At 39.6% G+C, this 26,540-nt stretch overlaps 2 protein-coding genes across 2 annotated transcripts in view; both read right to left on the bottom strand.

The window, feature by feature from the left end:
- The window catches only part of DPYS (dihydropyrimidinase), a 35,386-nt gene extending 34,193 nt beyond the window's left edge, over positions 1 to 1,193 (bottom strand). The window contains exon 1 of the mRNA XM_040585584.1: positions 802 to 1,193. Coding sequence (XP_040441518.1) covers positions 802 to 1,071 — 270 coding nt within the window. The 5' untranslated portion in view covers positions 1,072 to 1,193. The remainder of the gene's footprint in view (positions 1 to 801) is intronic.
- Positions 1,194 to 10,133: 8,940 nt separating this feature from the next.
- Positions 10,134 to 26,540, bottom strand: part of LRP12 (LDL receptor related protein 12) — a 48,867-nt gene continuing 32,460 nt past the window's right edge. The window contains exons 3-7 of the mRNA XM_040586219.1: positions 23,907 to 24,042; positions 22,217 to 22,419; positions 16,434 to 17,535; positions 15,486 to 15,618; positions 10,134 to 13,354 (exon numbers count right to left, since the gene is read on the bottom strand). Of these exons, the coding sequence (XP_040442153.1) occupies positions 12,491 to 13,354; positions 15,486 to 15,618; positions 16,434 to 17,535; positions 22,217 to 22,419; positions 23,907 to 24,042 (2,438 nt within the window). The 3' untranslated portion in view covers positions 10,134 to 12,490. The remainder of the gene's footprint in view (positions 13,355 to 15,485; positions 15,619 to 16,433; positions 17,536 to 22,216; positions 22,420 to 23,906; positions 24,043 to 26,540) is intronic.

Consider the following 26,540-nt stretch of genomic DNA (forward strand, 5'->3'; position numbering starts at 1 on the left):
ACAGGATATATGTAACAGCTCGTCTAATGATTCTGGCTAACAGACAAGCCAAACAGGGCAATGTGATCCCTTCTGTGATCAAAGGATTTCAGCCTGCACAGCTAAGCTCTTAGAAAAATACCTTACACATTTTAGGGAACTCTGTATGAGCGGTTTTATTGTATGGAGATGATGCATAATGCTGTTAATACTGCTACTACTAGTAGTACTGCTAGTAGTAGTTCTTGCTAATGCAGGGAATGTAAGATCAGCTAAAAAGATAGGGAAAAAAAAAAAAAAAAACATTCCAAGTGGTTAAACCTGGAAAAATTAGATAGTTTTAGAAAAAATATTTGAACTGGACTTTCAATGAGAGACGCGGTAAGGTCCAAAGTGAATGGTGGGCTTGCATTCCCCCATGCTAACAGGGTAGAACAATCAGATTACCACAGAAGTGCTCCCAGCACGCTGGGGAATTAAAGTGTTCCTTTAGTTAACCTTTGCTCAGAAAAGTATGAGGCTTGTTGCATGTACCAGTGCAAGCTGTAGTCTTGTGGCGGCAGCCAGTGTAAATGACTACACTTGACACTTGCTACCTGCAGCTAGGAAAGTCTCTAAAGGAACCCAAATAACCTACTAGTTGAAGGAGGACCTCTGTGTACTCCACCTGTTAAAGACAATGTCCCAGCCAAGGGACAGTAACAGTTGTCTGTGCTTGATTCATGGTCTACTCTCTCTTTCAGAAGTAATATTGAATAAGCAGTAGACATCCCTTTCTGAGAAAGCCCAGATGCACACACAGACACGCCTATGTGCACTCACCTTGGTTCCCGTATAGAAGTCATCTTTTGACCTGCTACCCATAAAAGGGAGCTGCATGTGTGTGTGAGTGTCAATGCCTCCAGGGATCACCAGCTTGTTGGTCGCATCTAGCACAGTGAGTCCGGTAGGTGGCTCAGGGTTTAGGTTCAGTCCCACTTGCTGCACCACTCCATCTTCCACGTACACATCAGCCACCACAGAGAGGTCATCATTCACGACTTTTCCCCCCTTGATCAAAAGTCTCTGCCGAGCCAGGGCTTGGTGTGGCATGGGAGCCTACAAGGTGAGAATGAAGCCTCAGCTGAAAAAGTTGCTCTTGCCTGAGAGTACTTCACTGCCCGCCCTCCTCTCAGAGCAGCAGTTATCTCCCAAGGGCCCTAAACACACACCACGCAGTGCTCTTTAAACAGACATCAGGAGAATGCCCCCCCCCCCCCCCCCTTGGCAGCTCCACCTACCACCCCCAGCAGTGCACCAATGCCCAGCACCCAGCGAGCCAGCACGCAGGATGGTGGCAGAGCCTTGGATTCAGGCCCTTTCTGCTCTGGACTCTGCCTGGACAAAGTGTCACCAGGCTTTCAGGAGGGTCCGGCTGGGTTCTTGTGGCACCGCTCCAGCCTGCCCTGTGCGCCCTGGGGTTTGAAACATGCTGGGCTGCTTTGAAAATGTGGCCATTCATCGGCTTGTGGTGCCCAAAGGTGACCCAAGCTCTTTGCAACAGGGTTTGAGGAAACCAAGTGTGACCTGAGCTCTCCACAGAAGTGGTCGGGGAGCCCAGGGGTGATGTGGGGTCCCTGCAGCAGGGACAGCGCAGGGCTGTGGTAGTCCAAACATCGTACCCACCTCAGTTTAGCCCTTGCAGGCTCTGCTGCCACGAGACTGAGGGGACTGAGCCACCACACTGGAGGACACTAGCCATCAGGAACTGCTCCTGAGCTGTTTCTCTGAAGACGATTTGGGACACGCAACCCTCAGGACTTAAACACAGCTCCCTCTCCTGACTTCCAACACCACTACCTGGACAATACACTGGCTGAGGGGGGATTTCTGGAGGCAGCCCAGGCCTCTCCTCAGGCCAGCAGGAGGCTGGAGCACCAGGGCCATGTGGCTGCTGTCAAAGGACCAGATGAAAATCACCCTCCAGCAGCTACTGCATCGCACCATCCACACCGCCGCTTCTGCCCGGCCTGCTCCAGCCGGCACTGCCCGCTGCCCCCACACCACGGCCTACACCACCACCCCTGCCGCCCCCACTCAGCCTGCTCCAGTTGGCACTGCGCCACCCACACAGGCCCCAGTCGTCTCCCACCGGCTGTGCCCGACCCCTCAGGTCTCCCCCACCCCAGAGGCACCCCTTCCTGCTGGCTCCGCCGGGCAGCGAGGGACAGGACAAAGGGAACACTGGGGTCCTGCAGTGGGTTTCATACAGGGCTGGCGTGACCCCGGCTGGGAGAGGCAGCTCGTGCGTTTCGAATATAGACCTGGAAAAAGAGGTGGGGAAGTAAAATGAAGGTGGCTAGAAAACGAGCTAAAAGCTTGGAGCACAAGGAGAAGAAAGACTGCTGGGTAGAGGAATGAAACTGGGTTAATTAACATTGATAACAAACAGCTGTGGGCTGGCTTCAGGGGCGGTGGGCTGGCTGATGTAGATCAGGTGCAGCTGTGGCTGGTTCTGTTAAGTGGTTAAATAGCTCTAAGGGGGGCAGCTGCTAATGAGGTGAGACCTGGAAGAAGTAAAGGGGGGAGTGAGCATGTATGTTCTCCCTGGTTGAAGAAGGACAAGGCAGCAAAGGGACTGGCCTGAAGAGTATGAAGAAACAGCACAAACAGTAGGTGGACGGTTGAGGCCTTGTGGGGGGTTGGTGGCCGTGCTGGGGCAAGGTGTGTTAACTACTTATTGAAGTTAACCTGGTGTGGGATGGTAAAAGATGTTGTTGCAGCTGACTAGGTTTGAGAGTGCTGTGGCACTGCTGTACACCATCCCAGAGGCACCTGCTCCTGTGGACTTTTCCCATTTCTTTCCTCCAGTAAGCTGGGGTTTGTGTACTCAGAAGTGGTATGGCTCAGGCCTGTCCCTGAATCTGCTGAGCACCAGCATCTTCATCCCCTCAACCTCTTCCAGTTTTTAGTTCAATGGCTTCAGGAGACAGAATGCTGAGGGCTGAGAGAGGGTGCACACAAATGCTACTGAAATGGCACTTGGACAAATGACACTAGATTTGGAAAATGGTTGCCTTCCCATCAACATGTCAGCTTTTTTCCTTCTCTCCTGGGGGTAGGAGAGCAGTACCAGATGTTTGCCTCTGTATCAACTTCCCCCCAAAATGTCTTGTCTTCTGACTCACTTTTGTGCAGGGGGGGCAGAGACCCACTGGGATTCATTGCACCACACAGCAACAGAAAAGGTCAAAACCTGCTTGGAAAAGCAAAGCAGAGAATGAGAACAATGAAGTGAAATGCCAGAAGGCTCCCGGCACAGCTGTGTGATGCTGAATGGGCAAGAAAGGGCAACCTGCGCCTACCATGTCTGCAGCATTTAAAGCCGGTAAAAAGACAAGAGTCAAGGTACTGTGATGGGAATTCAGGCAGAAACTCTGGCTCACTAACTACAGTGGTACTGATGAGCCAGGAACAACAGAGTTTCAGCAACATGATTATTGAGATGAAAAGCTAGGGAATAAAGATGCAGGAGGGAAGTTGAACTATGGTGCTCTAAAACAGCAATTGGGAACGTTAAAGAGTGAGGATGGAAGTGGTCAACGCAGGCACTGAAATGGGGTAATGGGGCTATACTTTGAATCTCTGCTGCTGCTGGGGCAGTGAACCCATTTTTCTGCCACCCTGAATAGCTGGACTGCTGGGGTGGTGAATGTGTCTCAGATGTAAAAGTTTCACTTTGTATAGTGAAAATGACCTTAACTGCTAAGTAAGGAGAGGGGATGGCAATGTCCCAATAGGTATTTAATGATTTCACGTGGAAAAGCATCAACAAATTATTCAGTATTTATCGGCAAAGGGGCTATACCTTGAATCTCCCAACTCAACGCCAAAACTGCCAACCTAAAATAGTCACTTTCTTACTATTTCTCCCTGGCCAATGAATATTTACTTATTTCTGTGAAATTAGTTTCTATGTGACAGACCTAGATAATCACCTTTGAGTGCGCTCTTGGGCTAGCGGCAGTGGTAGACTGCTCCTGCTGAAACCCTTCCTCCAGACTGGGCAGAGAGAGATTTGAAGGCAGGCCTGCCCCATCACAGCAGACTATGGTAGGAATTAGGGTATTCAGTTCCCTTTTTTGTGTGTTAGACAGGAAAGAGTTGTCATGGTTTTGATGCCTAAATGCATAAAGAATACCATGGCTCAAAATTCTATTTACCTCTGTTTCTGAATGGCATCAAGCTTGGGCTCCATTTCACGACCTCTAATTTCCTCCTGGCCAATTTACTTTGTGGATCCTACTTGTAAGTGACTAAACCTTCCTATGCGTAGCTTCATGCCCAGGTCGGAGCTGCAGGTCCCACAAACTGGCAAGGTAATTTAGTGTCAGGTCTTATAATGATGTGCCTAGGAAGACTTAATTTATCCCACAGGTGGTTTAGAACATATTAAATAGGTTGTTGGTAGATAATGACATTCTGCCTAAGAAGCCCTCTTATTTAGTCCATTTGGACCAGCAAGATAATCCCACATCAGCTGCATTTATGTATATTTGGTAAATATTTGGTATTTCAGAGCTCAGCTGTCCCTGGAATGAATGGCCTGAAATACCACCCGTGGGACAGAAATAATCCATATAATATCATGAGAAGACAAGTGGCTCCATATTCTTAGTCATCACTAAATATATGTTGCTTCTGCAGCAAGGCTTCTGTCTCCTAATTGGTTTTGTAACAGTCACTCACCCACAAAATACTTCACTCTTTTTATCCTTCTGTTTGCATAGTTTAAACCAAATCTTTGCTCTGTAATCAGTGGCTGACTCTGCACTGTTGTACTGGTTTGGGCTGGAAGAAAGTTAGCTTTCTTCACAGCAGCGTGTATGGGCTATGTTTTGGATTTGTGCTGGGAGCAGCGCTGATAACACAGGGATGGTTTCGTTGCTGCTGAGCAGGGCTTACCCAGAGCCAAGGGCTTTTCTGCTCCTCACCCCACCAGTGGGCTGGGGGCACAAGGAGCTGGGAGGGGACACAGCCGGGACAGCTGACCCCAACTGACCAAAGGGATATCCTATACCATACACGTCATGCTCTGCACATAGAGCTGGGGGAATAGAAAGGACGGCGGTAATGTTTGGAGTGATGGCATTTGTCTTCCCAAGTAATGGTTACGTGTGGTGGATCCCTGCTTTCCTAGAGATGGCTACCTATGGGATGTATGTTCACTTGCCTGCCAATGGGAAGTGGTGAATGAATTCCTTGCTTTTTTTTTTTTGCTTGCATGTGCAGCTTTTTCTTTACCTATTAAACTGTTGTTACCTCAAACCCATGAGTTTTCTCACTTTTACTGTGCCAGTTCTCTCCCCCACCCCACCAGGGGGGAATGAGCGAGCGGCTGTCTGGGGCTTAGCTGGCACTGTGCACACACATCAACTGTGCAGAGAAGTTTCTCTTCTGTTAAAAAGCATCATCCTAAAATAGTACACAGTAGTCCAATGATTTGAGAGCCATTGCAGAAAGTCATCAATTGTGACCCTGAACTTGAATCTTATGCTAATGCTTCTGTGGTCTGCAGCAAAGCGAATAATCCTAGAAATCTAAACTTTGGAATGTCTTGTTTAATGTATTTATCACAGAAGAATGACCAAAGACTTTCCTCAGTAACCTAATGATTAACTTAACTGCTCGAATTTTAAGGTGAAGAACCCTGAAGAAAACCCAATTCACACGTATTATTTACCAAAGGAAAATAATTCAGCAAGTTAAGCAATAGGTTTGCAAGAAACGGATGACTGAAGTTTGGAACAATCACAAGACCTTGAGGATGTCTTCTGTAAGTCTTTATAACGAAGACACCATCAGTTTCAAGTCTTCTGAGACACACATATTCACCCACCTCCCCCTGGAACCTTCAACTGCTACCTCCCAGCATAAAACATTGTTAATTTCTATCATCTGCTGTAATTATCCCATTTTACTCTTATCCTCCCCCTTTGCTTCCATTTTCACAGCCTTCCTACCATATCCTATTTCTGAAAAGCCCTTCTGTCATTACTCAGCCTTCAGCTCTTTCTTAACCCGAAGATTCTTACATGTATCAAGCTTCAAATAAAAGTTGGTGAAGCAGAGATGTATCTCAAAATGCAGGAGATGCAGACAAATAGATTTTTGGACAAACAATAAAGATGTTTTGTGAAGGAAACTAGAGACTGACAATGAGCAGTGGGGAGAAAGCTCAGCTAATGAAGATGCATTATTAATTGTATTTTCCATTTTTGACAACTTTCCTCTAAGGAATAAAGACTGGATCATGAACCAGATTTTCAATGCAAGAAAATTAACAGAAAGGATACTGCTTTCACTAATACTGGATAAAGCACTTGGTTTTGGAGAATCAGTGTAAAGATACGTCTGTTTGAGATGAACTCTGGATTCGCAGAAGGGAACAAATGGCTATCTTTTCCCATATTCAGAAAGTCATAAGGGCTTTGAATACTCAGTAGGCATTTCTTGCAATTCCTATAAAGAATCCATAATGCCCATTTAGCTGGGATTTCATTTCACACCCCTCTTTTCTGCAGTGGGAATTTAATGCTCATTCAATAAAATCAGATGGTCTACATGTACCTGCATCTAGAAAGTCTTCATAATTGTGAGGTCAGGTGCCACTCATCAAAACTTCACTAGTACTCTGAACAACCTGGTGCCGACTTCATTCATGACATGGATTTTCAAACACAAACAAGCGGTGATGTTTTAAAATCTCATCTCTAAAGGCTTCTTCAGTTGTCAATGCTTTTCAAAACTAGCAAGTACACCCTATTGGTTTCCTAAAAGAAAACAGGTTAAAAAAAAAAAAGATCATGACAGGAGTTGAATGCTGTAGTTCCACATCATTTGTACAATAATAATCATCTCTCCTTAGCATAAGTACTAAGCCACATCTATGCTCCCAGTGCCAGTCTTTTCCCAAATATATTGGAAGTGATGCTGCAGCCCATTAGCACCCAGCCTCCGGTCCCACATCTGTGACACAAAGGCAGGCAGTCAAAGCTGTTGCGTATGCTGAAGACCATGCTACTTTTTAGAGCAACAATGGGTACTGACTGTTCTCATTTCCATAAGACCAAGTGCCTTTTGCTGCTTGAACTTGCTCAACACAAATGATGTATTGCAGACAGTACAACCAAGGAAAAGAAAGACCAGGAACCCAGCAGAGGAGCATAAGTAACCCCAATACCCTCTTTTCACTCCTCATTTACTGTGGTGGCTTAATAAGGCTCCAATAAAATGGCCACCTTCTAAAAAAACTGTGAGAATGCAAAGGCAGTTCAGCTCAGGCATTGAAGTTCTAGGTCTCAGGATGTTCTGGGATGGGGTGGGGGGAAGACTCATCAGATCTGCCAGGTGTTTCCTGGTGGATAAGCCCAGCCACAGAAAGCCAGTTCCTAGGTGGAGTTTTCCCAGACTCTAACAAACATAACCACAAAAGCACAGATTAGTTCCCTTTGGAAACTGTTATTTTTACTAATGCATTATCTAGACAGAAAAACACCACAAAATACTGTTTATATTGTTTTGGCCAACTGTCAAACTCAACATCTCTCTCTTGAAGGAACGTGAAGTCAGAACTATAAATGCTGCCCAACATGTCAGGCAGGAGAAAGCAAAACTAAACACCTCTGTTCCTTGCCATAGCACTGCAGAAATAAAATGTCTGTTTATGGCTTTCCCCACTACCCTATATATATCTGCCTTTATTTCTCACCCGGTGCACCAGAAGCACTTCCTCTAATTGTGGCTGTCAAAGGTCCTTCTTAACTGACTGTAGGAAAAATGACAGGTTTAGAACAGTAAATTTTACCAATTGTTCTTGCTCAATTTTCTACGCCTGGAGAAGCAGCTAAAAATTACTTGTGTTTCTGTTGGCATACATTTAGATGCACAATTACTCGGTTGCAAAGGTATAAATGTGATTCTGCTAATTATTCTCCCTTACCTCTGTAACAAGTCAACTATGCTGTGACAAAAATCTGAGATTTCTGCTCTAGACTCAGATACCTGCCCCTGTTAGACAGTATCTACAATGTACCCTTATTTCAGGGATCTTTTCCTTATATTTGTCCTTTATGTTTTGCATAAGAAACCATTACTATTTGTTAGGAAGTATACCCTGAACCAGAACTCCTTCTTTTGTACATTCCTGATGTGACATGCCCTACCCATTGAGTTACTTTTCTGAGGTCTCCTATGCTTGCTTAGCTCAAAAAAAAAAACCCCAAAAAACCCAAACCCCACCAAACCTCCCCCCCAAAAAACTTTGCACAATTTAATAGATTATAATCATATCCCTTTAGAGTTTCTAGTCCATTTTATTACAACTCTCTCATCATTCAGTTTCAAAGTAGTGATGCATCTTTTCATCTTCATTTTTTCACCCCATGTTCCATCCCTCTCTTGCCTGCACAAGCAGCACACAGGGGGACTGTAATGTGGAATAATCTTTCAAAGTGAATGCAAGCGAAGCGTTTCAGATTGGATCTTTGGTACTTTAATATGATGCATCTTGCTCACAAGGAGGAACTAACGCTGAAAGTTAAACTCTGCTAGATTTTTGGGGAGTGTGTGTGTGTTTATTACAAACATTAATTTGTGCCTAAATATTCACAAAGATTAGCTACATTTTATTAATGTTGGCTTTCCCCAAATGCCTTTTCTCAAAGTGTGACTAGGAATCACTAACCTAGACTGCTTATAGGGCTACTTCTCTCATTTCCTCCATCACTGATGGAGGAAATCTTTTCTATGCAAATTATTAGATAATACTTCAATTTAGTGAATACTACACTCCCTTGCCCCAGGTTACTATTCACCAGACAGACCATAGTGTGGTATTGGATGTGAATGAAAGCATCAAATAGACAAATACATTGACAGGAAAGGGGTGATGTGCTATAAAACTTCTCTAGATCAAGTCCAGTAGTTGTGGACTGTAGTTTACTTTGATGAGGGAAAGGTAATTACAGTAGTCAAATTTCTAAGTGGGTAGAAGGGAAATTGTTTTAACCATCCATCTGCTTACCTCTCCATACTTTCAGTGGCTTGTCAAAGCGACAAGACAAGCTTCTCCCTTGTCCTTTCAGAACATACCCAATTTTGGGCAACTGAATTGTAGCTGATGTCCTGAAGGAGTTCATTTAGCAACTGCTTATTGTCAGAAACCCTCAGGTGAGAAAGAAGATACAGCCAAACACACACCACACACACCACCCCCCCCAAACTAACACCATACACCCCACAAAAATCCTCATCACAACTACAGGAAGATTAACACTGCTGACTTAAAATGCTTTATGGGAGATGGTGCAGTACTTCCTAAGGACAACTGCAGCAGTCAAATAGCTGCAGGAGAACAAAACAGGCCAGTAAACATTCACTTTTCAGAAAGGAAGAAAAAATTCATCTCAACAGGAAAAGCTGTGATTTAATTTGATCTGCAGCAACCATTTAATGTAAAGAGACAGAAGAAGTATTTGCATCCCAAACTTGACCTGTGATTCCCCTAGACTGAAACCAAGCTTGTCACAAGTTCTTGCTTTGGCATCTCGATAGGAAGTGGAACTCAATAATACTGTAACTAATTCCAGCATCCTCTCCAGGAACCTGTTTTGAAAGAAGAGTTATCAGCAATAGTTGCTGAACTTGTACTGAAAATGGACTTGACTTTGGAAACAAAACAAGCCCTTGCAGCATTGGAAGCTCAGTCAGCGCCCTTAATGTTTCAGTGCAAATCAAATGACAAGGAAAGTGTGATATGTGAAAATGAACAACGACAGACTCTTTCCTTGCTTAGAAAGCTTTGCATAAGGAGAAAACTCACCTCACAATAACCTACATTCTTCAAAGCTTTCAGATGAAAGTGATGTATTACAGAAAATAATTCCACAGCGAATCATTCAGACTTTTGTTCAAAATGCCCCCCACACTGTAGTATAGCTAAATCAAGAATCATTTAAACAAAGTACTCATTCAAGCACTCCAGAATAAAGTGTAGAATTAATGGAAGTCTCAGTAAAAACAAACAAAACAGACCACCACCCACTAATACATTAATCAAAAGAAAAATTGATCACACTTTGAAATCACTAAGAAAAAAAAATCACTGCAACAAATTAGCCTCATACAAATATGAATTTTATTTACAGTTTTCCAAATTCTCAATCAAATCCAACTTCTCAGTTAAATGTGTAGTATTTCTCCTTTAAAACAAATTAAACATTGTGTTCTTTTTACATCTGCAATATGGAGTCCATAGGTACATGCTATTTGGGGCATCTGATGGAACAAATTGAGATCACTGTGTGTGTTCAACACCAAAAGCCTTCTGTGAAGACTCTTTCTTCAAAAATGTTATCTGCCTCAGGGACAAACATTTCCATAACTACTTTCTAATGAGTTAGGAAGGTTTAAAAACCCAGTATTTTATACCAGGTCATACTGTTCACATATATTTCAGGGTGTATTATCATGTTCATACTGCAAAGTTGCCTGCTCTATAAGCAATGCCACTGAAATCAGACTAAAGATTACCCACAGATTTAGATATTATTCAATGTGAATAAAAATGGCCATTGATGACTTTTACTTGAGTATATGCAATTATGGGCCAATATGTACCTGATCTGGTACCAGTGTGATGTGACCTGTTCTGAAACTTGAAACCACATGGGTCATTATAATAAAATCTTTCACAACTGTATTGCACATAAGGTTCCTCAAAAGCACAAATCTACATAACTGTGTCCTGAACTCAGAATTTACCTGCTAAATTTCATGAATAAAATCAACCAGATGGTAAAATTGTTTATTTTTCTCATCCCAGTGTCTGTGAATGAAGAGAAGAGGGAGAAGATATATACTTTGGAATCCATTCAATTATTTGTTTCTTCTGCATGTGACTTGTACTTCGGAGATGAGGATTTTAAAAAAATAAAATAAAAAGCCAGACAGACCTTAGATTTATCTTTAAAAAGTACCTCAAAATCATAACAAAAATTCAATTTAATTTTGATACATATTAAAACATTTTAGTCAGTTCTGCCCGACAGCATAACACGACAGAAATGCACAAGACTTTAAACATGCTTTAAAATGACATTCAACAAAGTATTTAAAATTTAATAAATAGCATACAATCACACACAAATACATTTCATACTGGATCTTTAAGCCTACTAAAAACAGACTGGCAAAGAATAAATAAAACAGTAGTTGACATTTTTGTTTTAAAAGGTGTAGATTCTTGTTGTCACGCAAGTAGCCACATATTAACCTGCTTATCACAAAATTGGAAGTTATGAGCTTTTTCTCCCACTGACCTGTTTTGCTCCAACATGTAATATCATAAGAAAATACACTCAAAGGGATTTTTTTTTAAACAACCAGTCTGCAACCAAGTAAACCAGTTTTTAAATACAACGAATAAATAGGGAAATCGTAAAGCAAATTCAATTGCAACAAAAATGCAACACCCCAAGAAAAGAGCCATGGAAATATATAGTCATTGCAATATTAGACAATAATAGTACTTAAAGTGATAGTGCTTGTGCACTAAGCTCATTAGAGACCTTAATATGATTTAGTGCAAATCCCTTGAGTCCAAACAAGCTTTATACCCTACAGTATTAGGGAAAGATCTATTACCAGTTGGAACTTACTCTGTAGTGTATTTGTACATATTGGATATTTAAAGAACCAACACATATTGTAATATCTTCGGCCCTTTTTTACTTCAAATCGAAAAGACTAACAACTGGGGATGTTAAATACTATTTGGCTGTACCATATTAGACTGCAGTTTAGGAAAGTCAGTGCTATAAAAGCTTTTGCCACCAGTTTATCTATTATATTTAAATTTCACAAATCATTACATTTTGTACTTCTGAAAGAAAAAGAATGCTCCTGGAGAAAGTTTCTCCTCCCTTTAAATAAGTTCACATTATGATGAAATTCAAGAATATTTAGACAAAATGTTGTATAAACTCAAAGAAAAGTACATATTTTACATTAACAATCCTTACCAGTATTTAGTATATTAAGTTATAAGTATGCTGGCAATAATACAACAGAGTCAATTCCTAAAGTAAAATAATTCTGTACAAATTCACCTGTTAATATGGGGTTAAACAGGCAGCCAAGTAAGTCTTGAGCAGCCCTGTTTCTGGTTTGAACTACAGTACCAGGATAAACTAAATTTGAAACTAACTGGGAAAACTTCCGTTTGAAGAGTATTCGGATTATACTGGATACACACACGCTGTGCTTTCAGAGCCATTAAAATGTTTCCTCTAATACTTCCATAACATCATCCAGTATAAGAAAAGTTTAATCAACCACACAGGCTAAAATAGTTTTAACATAATGTTGTCCTGGATTTTTTTAAAACTAAAAACTAGTTTTAACTGTGAAGTACAAAACAATGACAGATATTGCTCCAACTTGTACACAATCTTTCCTAAACAATCCGTACCTAGCAGAGTAATAGTGCCTCATCGTCACTAGTTTCATTTTTCACTGTTGCTTCTAAGCAAGTGTCAGGTATCTGGGCAGTGTGTACGATGCCACAGCTCTCACAGGGGCCATCTCGACTGCATGACCTTACACCGTGATGTGTTGCACTGTAAGGCTGTCTAAGCCCTGGTCCTTGATCTGAGCTGAGATCAAGTAGAGGTCTTGAACAGTCATTCATGTCAAAGTCTGATGCTACATCAGAGACTGGAATTAACATTTCAACATCATCATCCTCTTCTCTTCCACTTACCCCATTATCAAGCTGTCTCAAAGGACTTTGGTTCTGATTCACTGAGCTTGATCTCCCTAAAGTAAAGCGTACCCAGCGTAAGCCTTGAGTCATACGACTGAGCGCACTAGTGAGCTGGTGACGTGCGGGACTTGTGCTTGGGGGCTCTACACTTGTCACTTCTCTTCCACTATCCGTGTTACCGCTACTGCTGCTCTGAGCAGAGGAACTCCCACACGCTCCGACTGTTGCTTCTATTGCTGTTGCAGGAGGGACTTTCTGAGGCAAGGTGGCAGCAACACCACCAACTGCTCCTGCTGTGTCTCTTCTTTCATTTTCTGTGTCTGTATCATCAGATTCAACTGAAAACAGACTTCTGTGAGTATTATTTCTTTCGGCTTCTCTACTAGTACTTTGGCTGGCAACATCGTCTCCATCCGCTGAGACCAATGCCAATGATCCAGAATGCCGTGACCTTGCAAAATTAAAAATTCGATTCCAAATGTTACTTGATCTGCCAGCAATAGGAAGTCTGATTGAGGTAAATCCAAGCTGAGATCGCACTGCCAGCCTCAGGTTTTCCAGAACTGAAGCCTAAATGAGAAGACAAGCAACAATCAAGTGTTGACAGTATGTTGGCACTATTCTAACAAAGGAACAACTACCGTGGAAAACAGCATATAACCACAGGTTATATGTAGAGTCTTAAATAACTAAAAAATGTTGCATCTTTAATATTAAGGATCTGGTGTATGTAGCAATAGGCTATTTCAAAAACCAACCAGGCATGAAAAAGTGTAGATTTTCTCCAGGAAAAAATAATGAACAGGGAAATTAAGTGGAAATACATATGAAAGAAAAAGGGGAATAAAAGGGCAATGAAGTATGTAAGGTACATTTCTGCCCAAATTTAAATAAAGGCAAAGTGCAAACCAAGCACTATAACCTGGATATGGAATACTAATTACAAAAAAGTACATACACAGATTCAGTGCAGACCCAGCACAGCAGGTATGCAAGGCAAGATCTGCTACACACAATCTTGCCAAGAAGATGAAGTACTGTGGATTTTAGAGCACAGTACATAGAAACATGCCACAAGAACTTCAGGATTTTGAAACAAAATCTTCCAGAAAGATTGTTATTAACAGAGGTGACCTTTCCTTATCCACTACCATGGGGCTGCCAAGAATAGAAACTAAATTAAATATCCTCTCTAGCAGAGGCTTGTAGTTTGATTTTCTTTCCCATTCTGGCATAATCAGTTAATTTCAGTTTCAAAATGCTTTAATGCTTGTTTAATTAAAATTATCTTTTGTGTTCTAAACCATACACTCCCCAAATTTGGTATACATTTTCTAGTCACTCAGCTATAGAACAATGCATGCCTGAATTCTTCCACTTAAAACTTTGTAACTTAAATTGTAAGGTAACACAAGCATATTAACACCTTTGACTCGGGGGTCCCTTACTCAAGCTTACATAAAAAACCAGCGCCTCAGCTAAGTAGCTCAGTTCTCACATACTAGGGTAGAAGATCTGTCATTATGCCCATGATTCTGAAAATACTCACTGATGTCTTTAATTACTGGATCAAGTCCATATTTCCACCTTTTAATGAAGATTATGGCGAAAATATAGAATATCCATCAGAATAGCCTTTTTTCCCCCCCCAAATAAACACTTAACATGTATGCATATATTTCACTTTGTTTATGAACACTGAACTTCAGTGTCCTCATGCTGTCACCTTCAGTTCCCTTCCACAATCCTCTAAATGCCACAAGGCATACACAGCACAGTATCCAAACAATACTTCACACACAACCTGTTCCAATAGTTCACAGAATTATATTTGAGTTCAGTAGCCTTACTTTCAAAAGCTACTGGAGAGACTACTATCCATCCTTGAAAATCCATCTCTGAAGGCATGTATCAGTTTTAGGTGGAAAGCATTACATACAGATCAGAACAACCAAGATTCCTCTAGCTTGACACTACCGACTTCTAGGAAATCTCAACTAGGTATCTTCAGTCCTACACAGATTTGCAATCTTAAGATTTATATATTGCTGAAAACAAAGATAGTTGAACACAACCTGACTTGACTCCCTTGCCCCAACACTTAACCATATTAAAAATTGAATGTGAGCTTTATGATTTATAGAATTCAATTTACATTTCAGGCTTTTAATCTTCAACTGATGTTCTTTCCTCTGCAAAACAATTATTTTAAACAATGCAACTTCATTGATTAAGTGACAGTAAAAAAAACATTATCATGGAGGTGTCCATGTTGTAGAATGACTTTTTCATTATTTTTGAATGTGACAGCCTGCTCCCTACTATTCTGTATTTTATGGTAGTTAATATCGCAGTATAGCTTCTTCTTTCCCAAATTTCAAAGTGGTATCTTACAATCTTGACTTATACAACAACATCAATACAGACCACAAAACTACATCTACCAATCTATTACTTTTCACGCAAGAGGGATTCTATAGTGTGCATTACTGGCATTCAATAAGAAAAAAACATGCAAAGAAAACTCTGTGGTGCTACCACCGCGTGATTTTGCCCTACGGCTAATCCTTAATATTAGCATTGGCCTGAAAGGGAGGAAAGGAAATGCTACAGAAGAAGAAAAATGCAGATAAAATTTAAAATATCTTTATTTCAGTCTCCTTAAAATTTAAGTGGTTTGCCTGCTATTTTGGAATCTTACCTGATTTGGTGAACAAACGGGAAAATCTTCAACTGGTGGAATTAAACCCTGGGCAATTAACTGTCCATAGGATGGAGGAGCTTCTCTTCTCAACAGTTCAGCCTCAACCCTTGACAAATGAGTTTCAAATGATCTTCCAAAAGGAAAAAGAAATTTCATAATATAGAAGATGTATGTAAATATATTTAAGAGTAAAACTACATCAAACTATTAAAATCTGAAATAGTAAGTTTCAGCAGTTAAGTTGTTATTGATTTAATTGACAAAGAATATACAATAAGTCCTTGCAGTTGTTCCTATGGGTCTGTCCAACTCAGAGAACAAGAAAATCAACCCAACAATAAATTCCTTTAAAAAAAAGGGGCTAAATAGAAAAGGGACCACAAGAGATGCTTGTATTATTTTATAAAAATTGAAGAATATGTAATCCTTGTATGAGATAGTCTACAATAGAAGAAACATACTGTTAAATACAGAATTGAGAGATTTAATTGCAGAAATGCAGATTTTCCACACTTCCTTTTTGGTACCAAAACAAAAGCCTAATAGTTAAGCGATCAGAATATACTTCTGTCCCCTTTCCTTCACTGAGAGGGTGGCTGATCACTGGAACAGGCTCTGTAGGGCAGCGGTCACAGCACGAAGACGGTTAGTCTTCAAGGAGCATCTGGGCAACGCTCTTAGCTATATGGTTTAGTTTTTGTTAGTCCTGCGAGGATCTGGGCATTGGACTTTATGATCCTTATGGTCCCTTCCAACCTGAAATATTCTACGACTTTGATTAACTACACTCTTTTTACTGTCAAAGAATAAGAACACAGAACAACACCTTTATAAATCACATGCAACAATAATTGTGTGTCAATAAAAATGTATATTCAAATATAACAATAGAAGATATGAAAATATAAAAAAAATTAGGTTCTTGAGACCATCTGTTCTACCTACCTTCGCTCAAACATCCTGAGTGAGTACAATTTACAAGTACATCCCAGTGCAATGACAAGCAGCAATCCGCAAATAAGACTCCCAATGACAGCGGCAGTTATTACTCTAGTGGGCACAATGACCGGGCAATTCTCTTCATCACTGCCATCACCACAGTCATCTTGAGAATCACAAACCCAGCTCTCAAACACACAGCGGTTATTTTTACAATGAAAATTTCCTGGCTGACAGAAGAAACAGTTCTTTTCATCTGAACCATTCGGGCAATGATTCTGGTAGTTACAGCGATCTGAGCGAGGGTAGCAAACACCGTTTCGAGAGCAGGGAAACTCATCTCTTTGGCACATGGTGCAGTTGGTTTCATCCCTTCCATTTGGACAGTGCCAGTAGCCATCACAGCGTTGCTGTTCTGTGTAGCAACCCCAATTTCCACCGCATGGGATTTCCCAGGGCAAACAGAAGCCATCTACTTGATAGGTGGCATTGAATCCTCTTGCAGCATTCACTTTGTCAGCACAAAAATGCACTCTTACCTGTCCTGAGGATGAAACAACTGTGAGGGGAGCATGAGAGTCAAATGCTGTTAGCACACGCAACAGCCTCCGTGGATTCTCCTCTAATCCATCATATATTTTGACATAGTCTCCATAACCTGTACCATCAAGTTTAAAATCAGTGAATCGCAAAATTACTTTGCGATGATCACCAGTGTCTATCAGCCAGGTGCAGTTGCTTCCAGGTGGATAGAAGTCAGGATAGTTGGGAGAACTGAAAGTACCATAAAAGTATTTTAACCACTGCCCACATGTTGGCACATCACAGTCTATTTCATCTCCTAGGTCAAGACAATCGATGTTACCATCACATTTTAAAGATTCTGGAAGGCAAGTGTAAAGCTTGGTGAAGCGAGAAAGACACTGGAACTGATTGTAAGCACAAGGTTGAAAGGAAGAAGCTGTTGGAGGACTAGCCTTGGCACAGATTTCTTCATCCGAGTTGTCTCCACATTCATCCATATTATTACATTTCCAACTTTCTGGAATGCACTTCCCATTAGCACAATGAAACTGGTCACAATCACAATTCGGTTCATCAGATTTCCCTGAAAGGAAGAAAAAGTAATTAAAAATACATTTTCTTTGTAGAATTCATATAATTATGGTTTGTGTCACTTGCTGCACCAGGTAGTTCAGAATGGGAGAACAACTATTTAAAGTCTGTGTAAATCACCACAACTTTCATTAAGTTGCAAGACAACACTTTTTTTCAAGTTAAAATTCTGTCAGCACATCAGCATGAGCCTCATCCTTAGCTTCTATCAGTCAAATAACTTCAGCCAAGCAAGACAACAACGTTCATTTATATAGTGACTGCAAAATCTGGCTTCTAAGGTGCTAAAAGTCAATCAGAAAAATGTTTCTCTCTTCTATCACTCAAAATACAGAAATATTTTGTCCTGCACTACCAGTTACCTCCTCAAATTCTTGTAAAAGCAGTCAAAACTCTCTCCTGTTTTCATAGGTTCCTACTTTGTACCAGAGGATCTATGGCAAAAGAGAAGCTGACAGCTGAAGATTATCTATTACTACCAAAAGGAAACCTCTGTTCTCACCTCTTCCCACTGTTTGCTCCTGCCCCTCCTCCAGCAATTAAGGAGTGCAGCAAACTCAGAAACACATGCTTGCTTGAACAGAAAATTATACGTTAAAAGTTAAGGATCCAAGTAGTGGTCCAGAAAATATGGAAATCTGGGATTTTTGGTCATTTTGGGGTATTTTTTGCGTTTGTTTTTTTGTTGTTGGTGGTATTTGGGGTTTTTTTGTTTGGTTTGTTTTTTGGTTTTTTGTTTTTTTTTTTTTTAAACAGTCTGGAAAAAAAAATGTCAAGAGACACCTTTATGTAAGAAAATGTGGACTACTGGCTACTACCATGCTTGTAACATCAAGAATGTATTTTTTTTCAGGCCTTCATTTATTCAAGTTCCAACCACATTTAAACACAGAAGCATAACTGGGAAGAAAGCTATTTCAGCTCTGCAACAACATAGCTGAGTCAAATAGCGCTGTATCATTTAAAATCACTGCAATTTCTAAACACCATGGTACAGACTGCAAAATTGGTTATAAAACAAACTGCCATGGTCAATCTTCCAAGGGGAAAAGAAAAAAAAAAAAAAAAAAAAAGGAATTCTGCAATGCAGATGGTGCTACACAGCAGTAATTCAGGAAATACACTAGACAAAAATATACCAAATATAAATACCACAAATACCACTATACTTAGGGTTTTAAAAAAGGAACAGAAAAGGCAGCATGAACTTACTGAAATACAGACTTTCCCAGGAGAAGTTGGTTCTATCTTGTTTTACAAGAGAACAATTCAGATTGGAATGGATCTCTGGAGGTCATCTAATCAAATCATCTGCTCAAAGCAAGACTAACTGAAGTCTGATTGGGTTCTTCAGGGCCTTGTCCAATCGAGTATTTTCAAAGTTCCACTGCTTAACCATATGAAGTGATAAAAGTCCTCATATCTAGCCTGAATTTCCCTTGCTGCAACTAATCTGCTGTGATAGGTCAAGCCATATCAGACCTCTGTTCCCCTTTTTGCTATTTTAGTATCTTAGAAAGCATTAAAAAGAAATACTCTACCTTGAAACAACCTTTTCTTTAAATAAAAAAAAGTGCAACGTCAACATTTAAAAAATGTCACAAATGCAAGAGCGATAAATGTTATAAGCACTGCTGAAGAGTGTTTAAGTCAACCAATTTGCTGACAGAGAGTGAAAGGAGAGCAAAAACTGAACTACCAGACTTGTCTTGCCTACACTGAATGACCGTGCTCCACAGGTGGAGGGCAATATAGCAAAATATGCATGTGTCATCACTGAACTTGTTCAAGTACTGATTATACTCTAGTCTAATGCTTCTACCTTGCAGAACCTGGGAAAGGTAGAGTAGAAAGCTATAACATGGAGCTGTAAATATTAATAGCAATTGTAGTAGCAAAACAGGATATGATTTCAACCTAAACTCTTCCTTCTGCAGGCTTTGAAACATCCCTGAAAAGAGATGCCTACTTGATCCTGATTTTGCATTTCTAATCACCAATCCTAAGTCATTAAATCAGCAAAGTTTACAAATGAATCAAAAAATAGAGTCATTAAATAAGAGATGTGCTAATAAGACTACCTTTGGAAGCTGTACCACAAAGTACTTCAGGGTAGTACACAATAATTAACAGAACCCATGCGCAGGTGTAGCCAAAGGACTAACACAATCTTTCCATGCATTTGCCGTGAACACAGACCTCTGTACTTTTAAAAACTCTATTTTCCACTCCACATTACCATTAGTAAAGTCCATCCTATTCTGATACCCATAAAGAGGCTGAAAAATTAGAAACAGTGGGAAGACAAAAAAGGGGAGACAAGTAAAGTGACAAGTAGGAGTTGCTACTGTTTTGTTTGTTTAAAAAGGAACATGAATATTTACCTGAAAGATATTTACAAGAATTCAAACAATTCACATGGTCCATCTTCCTCATCAGATTTTAAACATGAGGCTCTCTAATGATCCCTTTTGTGCCTGTAACCTGTATTGTTTCTATCATTCCAGCACAAGCAGGGCTAACTTGCATCCATGTAACCAAACTATTACTATTATTTTCCATTTTTCTAAGATCACACACCACCTTTGAGATTAGCCTTAACACCACTGAATTAAAAAGGCTATTGAGGCATTAAACTGAGTACTACTGCATCATGCTAATGAGAAGAAATCAAACAACATAATGGCACAGTTGAATGTATAGCAAAAATGTTAGCATTCCATGAGCCTCCTGACACTTGAAAGCAGAAATTATTAGATCATTATTAAAGCAGATTTGTCAAATCTTCTCCTATACACAGGTCATTTTATAATATTGGAATACCACTCTGATCAGACCACTGAAACACTATGCTTCCACCTCAATCATAAAATACTTCCTCCTAAGTATCCTATCGAACATAGGGACCAAGGCAAAGTTTCAGGAAAGCTTGTTTTTTTTAAAAAATTGGCAACCCCCCAAAAAACAAACAAACAAACAAGCGCCAAAACAAAACAACAAACCCCAACCAATTTATTTTTCAGCCATTTAAAAAACACAGGATTAACGTCTTAACTACTCTAAACTGAGTACTACTGTTATCACACTAACAAGAAGAAAGCAAGTGACAGAAAGAAACTCTTATTGTTGAAAATGTTACAGCTTCTTCCAAGAGGGAATACATAATGCAACTATTTCAAGATTGGAGGGAGAAAAAAGGGGAAAGGAATTTCAGAAAAACTCTACTGGCCTGTGGCCTGCCCCTGCCCATTCCATACCCTTACCCGAAACACCCTTCTTTCCCAAAGCCTCTCAGACAGGAATGCTGCCTTTCCTCTGTGCCTACAAGGACAGTGAGATAAACAGGGCAGAAGCCGATGCCTCACGCAGGTTAACAGTGTGCAGACGTGCAGCTAGCAGAAACAGTAATAGAGGATGACTGATTAGACAGTGGCTTCCCCCCCCATCCCCATCATCTTTTTTTTGGTGAAACAGTAAATAAAACCCAGGTAGAACATTGCCCTGAAAGCTGAGCCAGCGTTAAATGCAAGGCTGCATTACCTCTCCCAGACTTGCTAAGCTGTGATAAGCCGAACCATAGAGGGAACTTTTTTATAGGCTTGAAAACAGGTGATAGGCAGGGATAAGCCCACCCGGAAGCTTCAGGTTTGTGAAACACGCTGACAGGGTGGAGGAAGCCATTAGGCGGAAAGAGCACAGAACGCAGAACACTAGCAAATACGGCTTAGGCTAGAGGACATCAGGCCTTGTTTGACTGAATTGTGGTGGAATAGTTTTGAAGCTGTGTTGCAGTGGATGGGTGTAAGAGTATGAATTGTTTTATAGAGGCGAGGAGTTAAAAGTTGGCACACACAGTTTTGGAGCAAGCCAGGGTGGATATGGCATACACCAGGAGGGAGCAAGGCAGTATGAAACCATTATGAAATCACAGAAGAATCTAATCCAGTATTTGGGATGATCAGGACATAGAACACCCTAATTATGCTATTACATAAAATTGTAATAGTTCTTAAGGCCAGAAAAAAGTTTGGAACTAGTCTTTACCCATGACCGGCTTCCTTCTCTCTCTTGGCAACAGCTACCAGAGTTAAGAACTGCCCACAAAAGAGTCTCAAACTAGCACTACCAGTAACTAGCTTGTATCACGTACTCAAATTACCCGAGTTTTGCATGTACAGAACCATGTGTGTACTTGGCTAGAGTAATCATATTAATATGTTGTGGGTTTTATTATTTCTTTTTTTAAGTTAAAGACAGTATACACTCTGTAGATGGGGGAAAATGATGCAATTTGTATAGGAAAATCCTGCCATTTCTTCCCTCTCTTGCCATATTTACAGTACTCAGAAGTCTACCCAACTACTTAAACAAACTAATTTTAGTCTGATGAAGAGATTTCAGATCTTAAACTACGTTAAAAAAAGCCACTCTAGTTGCCTAGTATTAATAGTGAACCATTTTCCTCCCGTAATTATTCACTCTTCTCATTACTGTAATCACTGATTCCCACTTTGAATATTCAGGTTGTACACGGGATCAAAATTTTGCATAACATATTTTTCCTGATTTCAATAAGCCTTGAACTGACTACAGTCTACCCTGCTACAAGGAAGTAGTTCTCAAAACAACACCCCACCACCACCATACCGTACAGGGTATCATTTGAAACATACCAGCAAAGTAGGCTAATCTGAAGCCTTTTCTGGAGATGCTATCATCTGAATGAAACCTGATCCAAACATGATCCTGTGAAGAGATGTATGGTGACGGAATGGAGGAGCCACATGCTCTATAGCCTTCAATATTCTTGTAGCTTCCAATTGTTAACCAGTCTGAGCTGCATCGTCGTGATCCCTGAACATCAAAATCTTGAAAGCTGAAATAAAGAAAAAAAAAGTCAAAATTGCTACTGAATTGGGTATTACACAACCAAGCTGATGAATTACTGCACATAAACATGGAAATTAGCTCTGAATTCTTTTTTGGTCTGAAATAAAAAGAGCAGCTTCTCTATCCATGTAAGAATAGGATTTAAACTTGTGGTGATGATACTTTCATGAGGACAACAAGAATCTATTTTGTCAACCAAAATATTCATCCACTACTTAAAGTAGTTCAGTTTTGCTACAACAAATACATTAAGCCTTCATCTAAAAACAAACAAACAAAAGAAATTCTGTTCATTACATTGTCTTTGAATCTTATTTAATGACTTTCATATACTACTAAGTGGTTTTACTTAACTCAGATTTCATCAGAACTTTAGCTAATGCTACACTTAGCCAACGACAGGACTTGACATTATAAATACTGCTAAACTGTTCAAAACTACGATTTCAGGTAACATTTTCTCCCAGTTGCACTACTCTGTTACCCAACAGGTATGTCATGGAATGTCATGGTATGGCTACAACTATGCCATTACCATGCATTATGTCTTGAAGTATGAAGGGGGAGACAGTCTGGGCAAAACAGGTCTGTACAGACAACAGAGCAGTAAACCAGAAATGAAATGTGCAATCTATGAGGGGGGGAAAAAACAACGTGACAGGAAAACAAGGGTAAGTTTTAATAAAAATTAGCAGTATGAAAAAGTTAAAGCATTCTAACGGATGAACAGTTCTACCTACTTTGCATTTACACCGATTTAGTATTCAGTAGAAAGATTGTTTAAATTAAAAAGCAGTACTTTAAACAAGTAACTGATGTCAAAACAAATACTTCATAACAAAGAGCTGCTTCTTAGGTCAGCAAGTTTGTACTGAAATACTGAAGTAAATCTGCAACTAACGCAGTTTCATGATCAGCCTATGAAGCAGTACTATTTCTATCTTGAAGCTAAATCAAGCATAGATTTCCCTTGTGGCAGTAACGGGGAATGAACTGATGAGAACTTAAACCAATGATACAACTTTTTTACATTACTTCTTTAGAAAAGCTACAAGATACATGAAACTGTGAAGAGCTCCTTCCACCAAAAACTCAGCATTTCCAAAACTGCAATCATATCCATTGCTTTAGTATTTTACCCTGCCATTTTTAAGCACACCATGAGACTTCATAGCAATGAAGCATTACAGAATTTCCCCTACATGTTCTTTATACAAAATACTTATATTTCAGGGACATTAAAAATAAATCAAACAAATGAGCACATGGAAACTTTTTCTAGTCGCCAATTCTCTAGTTGAAAACAAATGCTACATGGTGGTGTGAGAGCAAATCAGATAAAAGGAAAAGCAGAAATCAAAACAGAAATCCTACATTTACAGGAAGAGAAAATTAGTACATACATAATTAGCAGTTAAAAATGTCTAGTCAATACTTATTCAATCCACGTGGTTAATACCAAAACACTGGTACCTTATAGTAATAATCTCCCCTGGGTTTGCATGGATGTACCAGCTACAGTTGATTCGGGCAGGATACTCAGAGGGCCACCCTGGACTTGTGATTGTCCCACTCGGTGATCGAATTTGTTCTGGAATATCTCCACAAGCTAAAAAATACATATATATTGAAAGCAATTTGATTTAATTCCATATTTTTTTTAAAGCCAGTAGGACACACAAAAAAAAGTCAATCTGCAATAATCAGGGAAAATATCACACTGAGTTAGATGACGTGTAACAACAACGTCTAAAGGAGTTCATAATGGATATGTCGGCCAAAAGATGTTTCCCAGTGTTGCCGGAGCGGAAGTTCAAACTCACATCCATCAGTACTACAGATCAAAAAAGATTATTCTATATAGACTTCAACAACTTTAATAATAAAGTAAAACATTTTTTATTTCCTGTTTTTAGCATTCACTAAGTTTCAGTTCAATTTAACCATGCATCTACATCTTATACTGACAAAAGCATTAGAAGATGAAAAATAAATTAAAGCTAAATAATCAAGTAGCTGAAATTTTCTGTCTTCGGAAGACCTGGTGCCTAGTCATCATTTAAATACCCCCCTTTCCAGCCCTTGGCATGGAAACGATCTTCCTACACACAATTCCAAATGCTCAAAAGGCGAAGAGCACTTACTGCAGCACACTTCATTTATAGACATTAGAAGTTAGGTTCACAAGAGATTACTCTCAAGAGGGACTTGCATAACTACATTTCTGATAATGGACTAGAAAGCTTGTATTTATAGGACTAATTCTATGCAACTGAAGTAACTCGGCCATTTGTATTCTTACTGTATTATAGTTGTAGCTTTCTGCATTGGCCTCAATTCAGCTGCTTGTTCCTTTCAGTAGAGTGTTCTCAGCTGATTTTATTCCAAGTACTGTATTTACTAGTTTTATGGGTTTGTTTTGCTGGTTCTCCCCCACCACACACCTTTGCAGCCTTTCATCCAACACCTGTCATACACATATACACAACCTTCACATAAACAGAAAGGCCACAACACTCTTGCTACAGAGACTGAAATTACAGAGAAGGTTTCAGAAGTCAGAAAACACATTAAAAATAATTGTAACATAAAAGCACAGAGGGCAATTTCCTCACTGCTAGTCCAAAAGTTGTGAGCTCTCAAATTTTACTGGTAGCACAATCACCTACACACAGTAGTTTAAACACAGGAATGATTACAAATGAGGAAGCATTTTCACTACTGTCTGATGATCAAAAGCTTTTTTTAATTTGTTTTTAATATGTATTTGATTAAAATAAGAAATCAGAACTGATGCAGTGAACAAACACATTGAAGAATGAACTGTATTTGTAATAGTGCAAAAATTGTAATAATGTAATTTGTAAACAGGTTATTAATTTTTTCTATTTTTATCTGCAATCAAGCTTTTAAGATAATTTTTCAAGACTGAGAACCTGAAATTATTGTCTAGCTCTAACACAATAAAAAGTTTCATACAAAAATTATTACTTTCTATATGGCATAACAAAGATATTTCTAAAAATAGGTTTAAAATGATTAAAAGATAAAAATGCTGGCGTATGCCTGAATTTTCTGTATTAGCTTAAATACAGAAATCTAGAAACAAAAATAAAACTCAGTAAATATATTTTTTTCAAGTGCAGCTGTAACAAAACATTGCTCTAAACAGTTTTTCGCGTTTCTTATTACAGCTTCACTCATACTGCACAGTTAAGTATTAACATACTTTAACCATAGAACACGGGACCCGTCCTAATACCTAGGGATAAAAAAAGTCTCAAAATATAGAAAGATATTATTTTTATCCGAGTATTCATTCAACTATTCACTGGAAACTTTATTTTAATTTTGCGCAAACCCTATAGGTGGTGCTCTAACACCATGGTATTTTGGAACACTGCTCCTGTGCAAATGCTCTGGGTACACTTTACATCTGCTCTGACAAGAAATGGAAGGACAGGAAAGAAAAACTCGTTATTCATAATAAAACGCTGAAGTAAAATAGCAGTTTAAACAGGTTTGAAGCAAAAACACGTGTGAAAAAGTAGAAGAACGTGTAAAACATTTTGTACCAAATTTACAGATGTTGCCATACACTACTTGGTCATTACTAAAATAGTGCTCTCAGCTTAAAGGAAGCTGCCTTCAGGTGAAATTTATACTACTGTAACACTCACCTGGTATTAGATATTTACCAGCTGATATATGAGATTTTGTCACTGAGAACCTCTAAGGAAGCTTTTATATTTGCCTGACAAAGAAAAACCTTAAACTAGAAGATAAAAATAATCCATTCAACATATGTTCATTCAATTTTCACCTCCAAAAACTTAAGCATGCTATAAATACATGTACAGCATGTGTTTGTTGAATAGGAACCTCCAAACACTGCTAGCAACCGTAAATTACTATGCAATTAGCTTTGCAACTTCTCCTATGCTGGCACAGCGCACCCTGACAATTATAATCTACTCAATCCAATCCCTGTAGTAGTACAAACAGTAGTTTTTACTTGTTACGTTAGCTTGACTGGAAGTAATTCCACAGGGAAAGCCCTTATAACCAAGGTGGTACTTTCAGAGCAACATTAAAATGTCCAGTTTT

This window comes from Falco naumanni, chromosome 3, assembly GCF_017639655.2.
Source record: "Falco naumanni isolate bFalNau1 chromosome 3, bFalNau1.pat, whole genome shotgun sequence".
Classification (NCBI taxonomy): Eukaryota; Metazoa; Chordata; class Aves; order Falconiformes; family Falconidae; genus Falco; species Falco naumanni.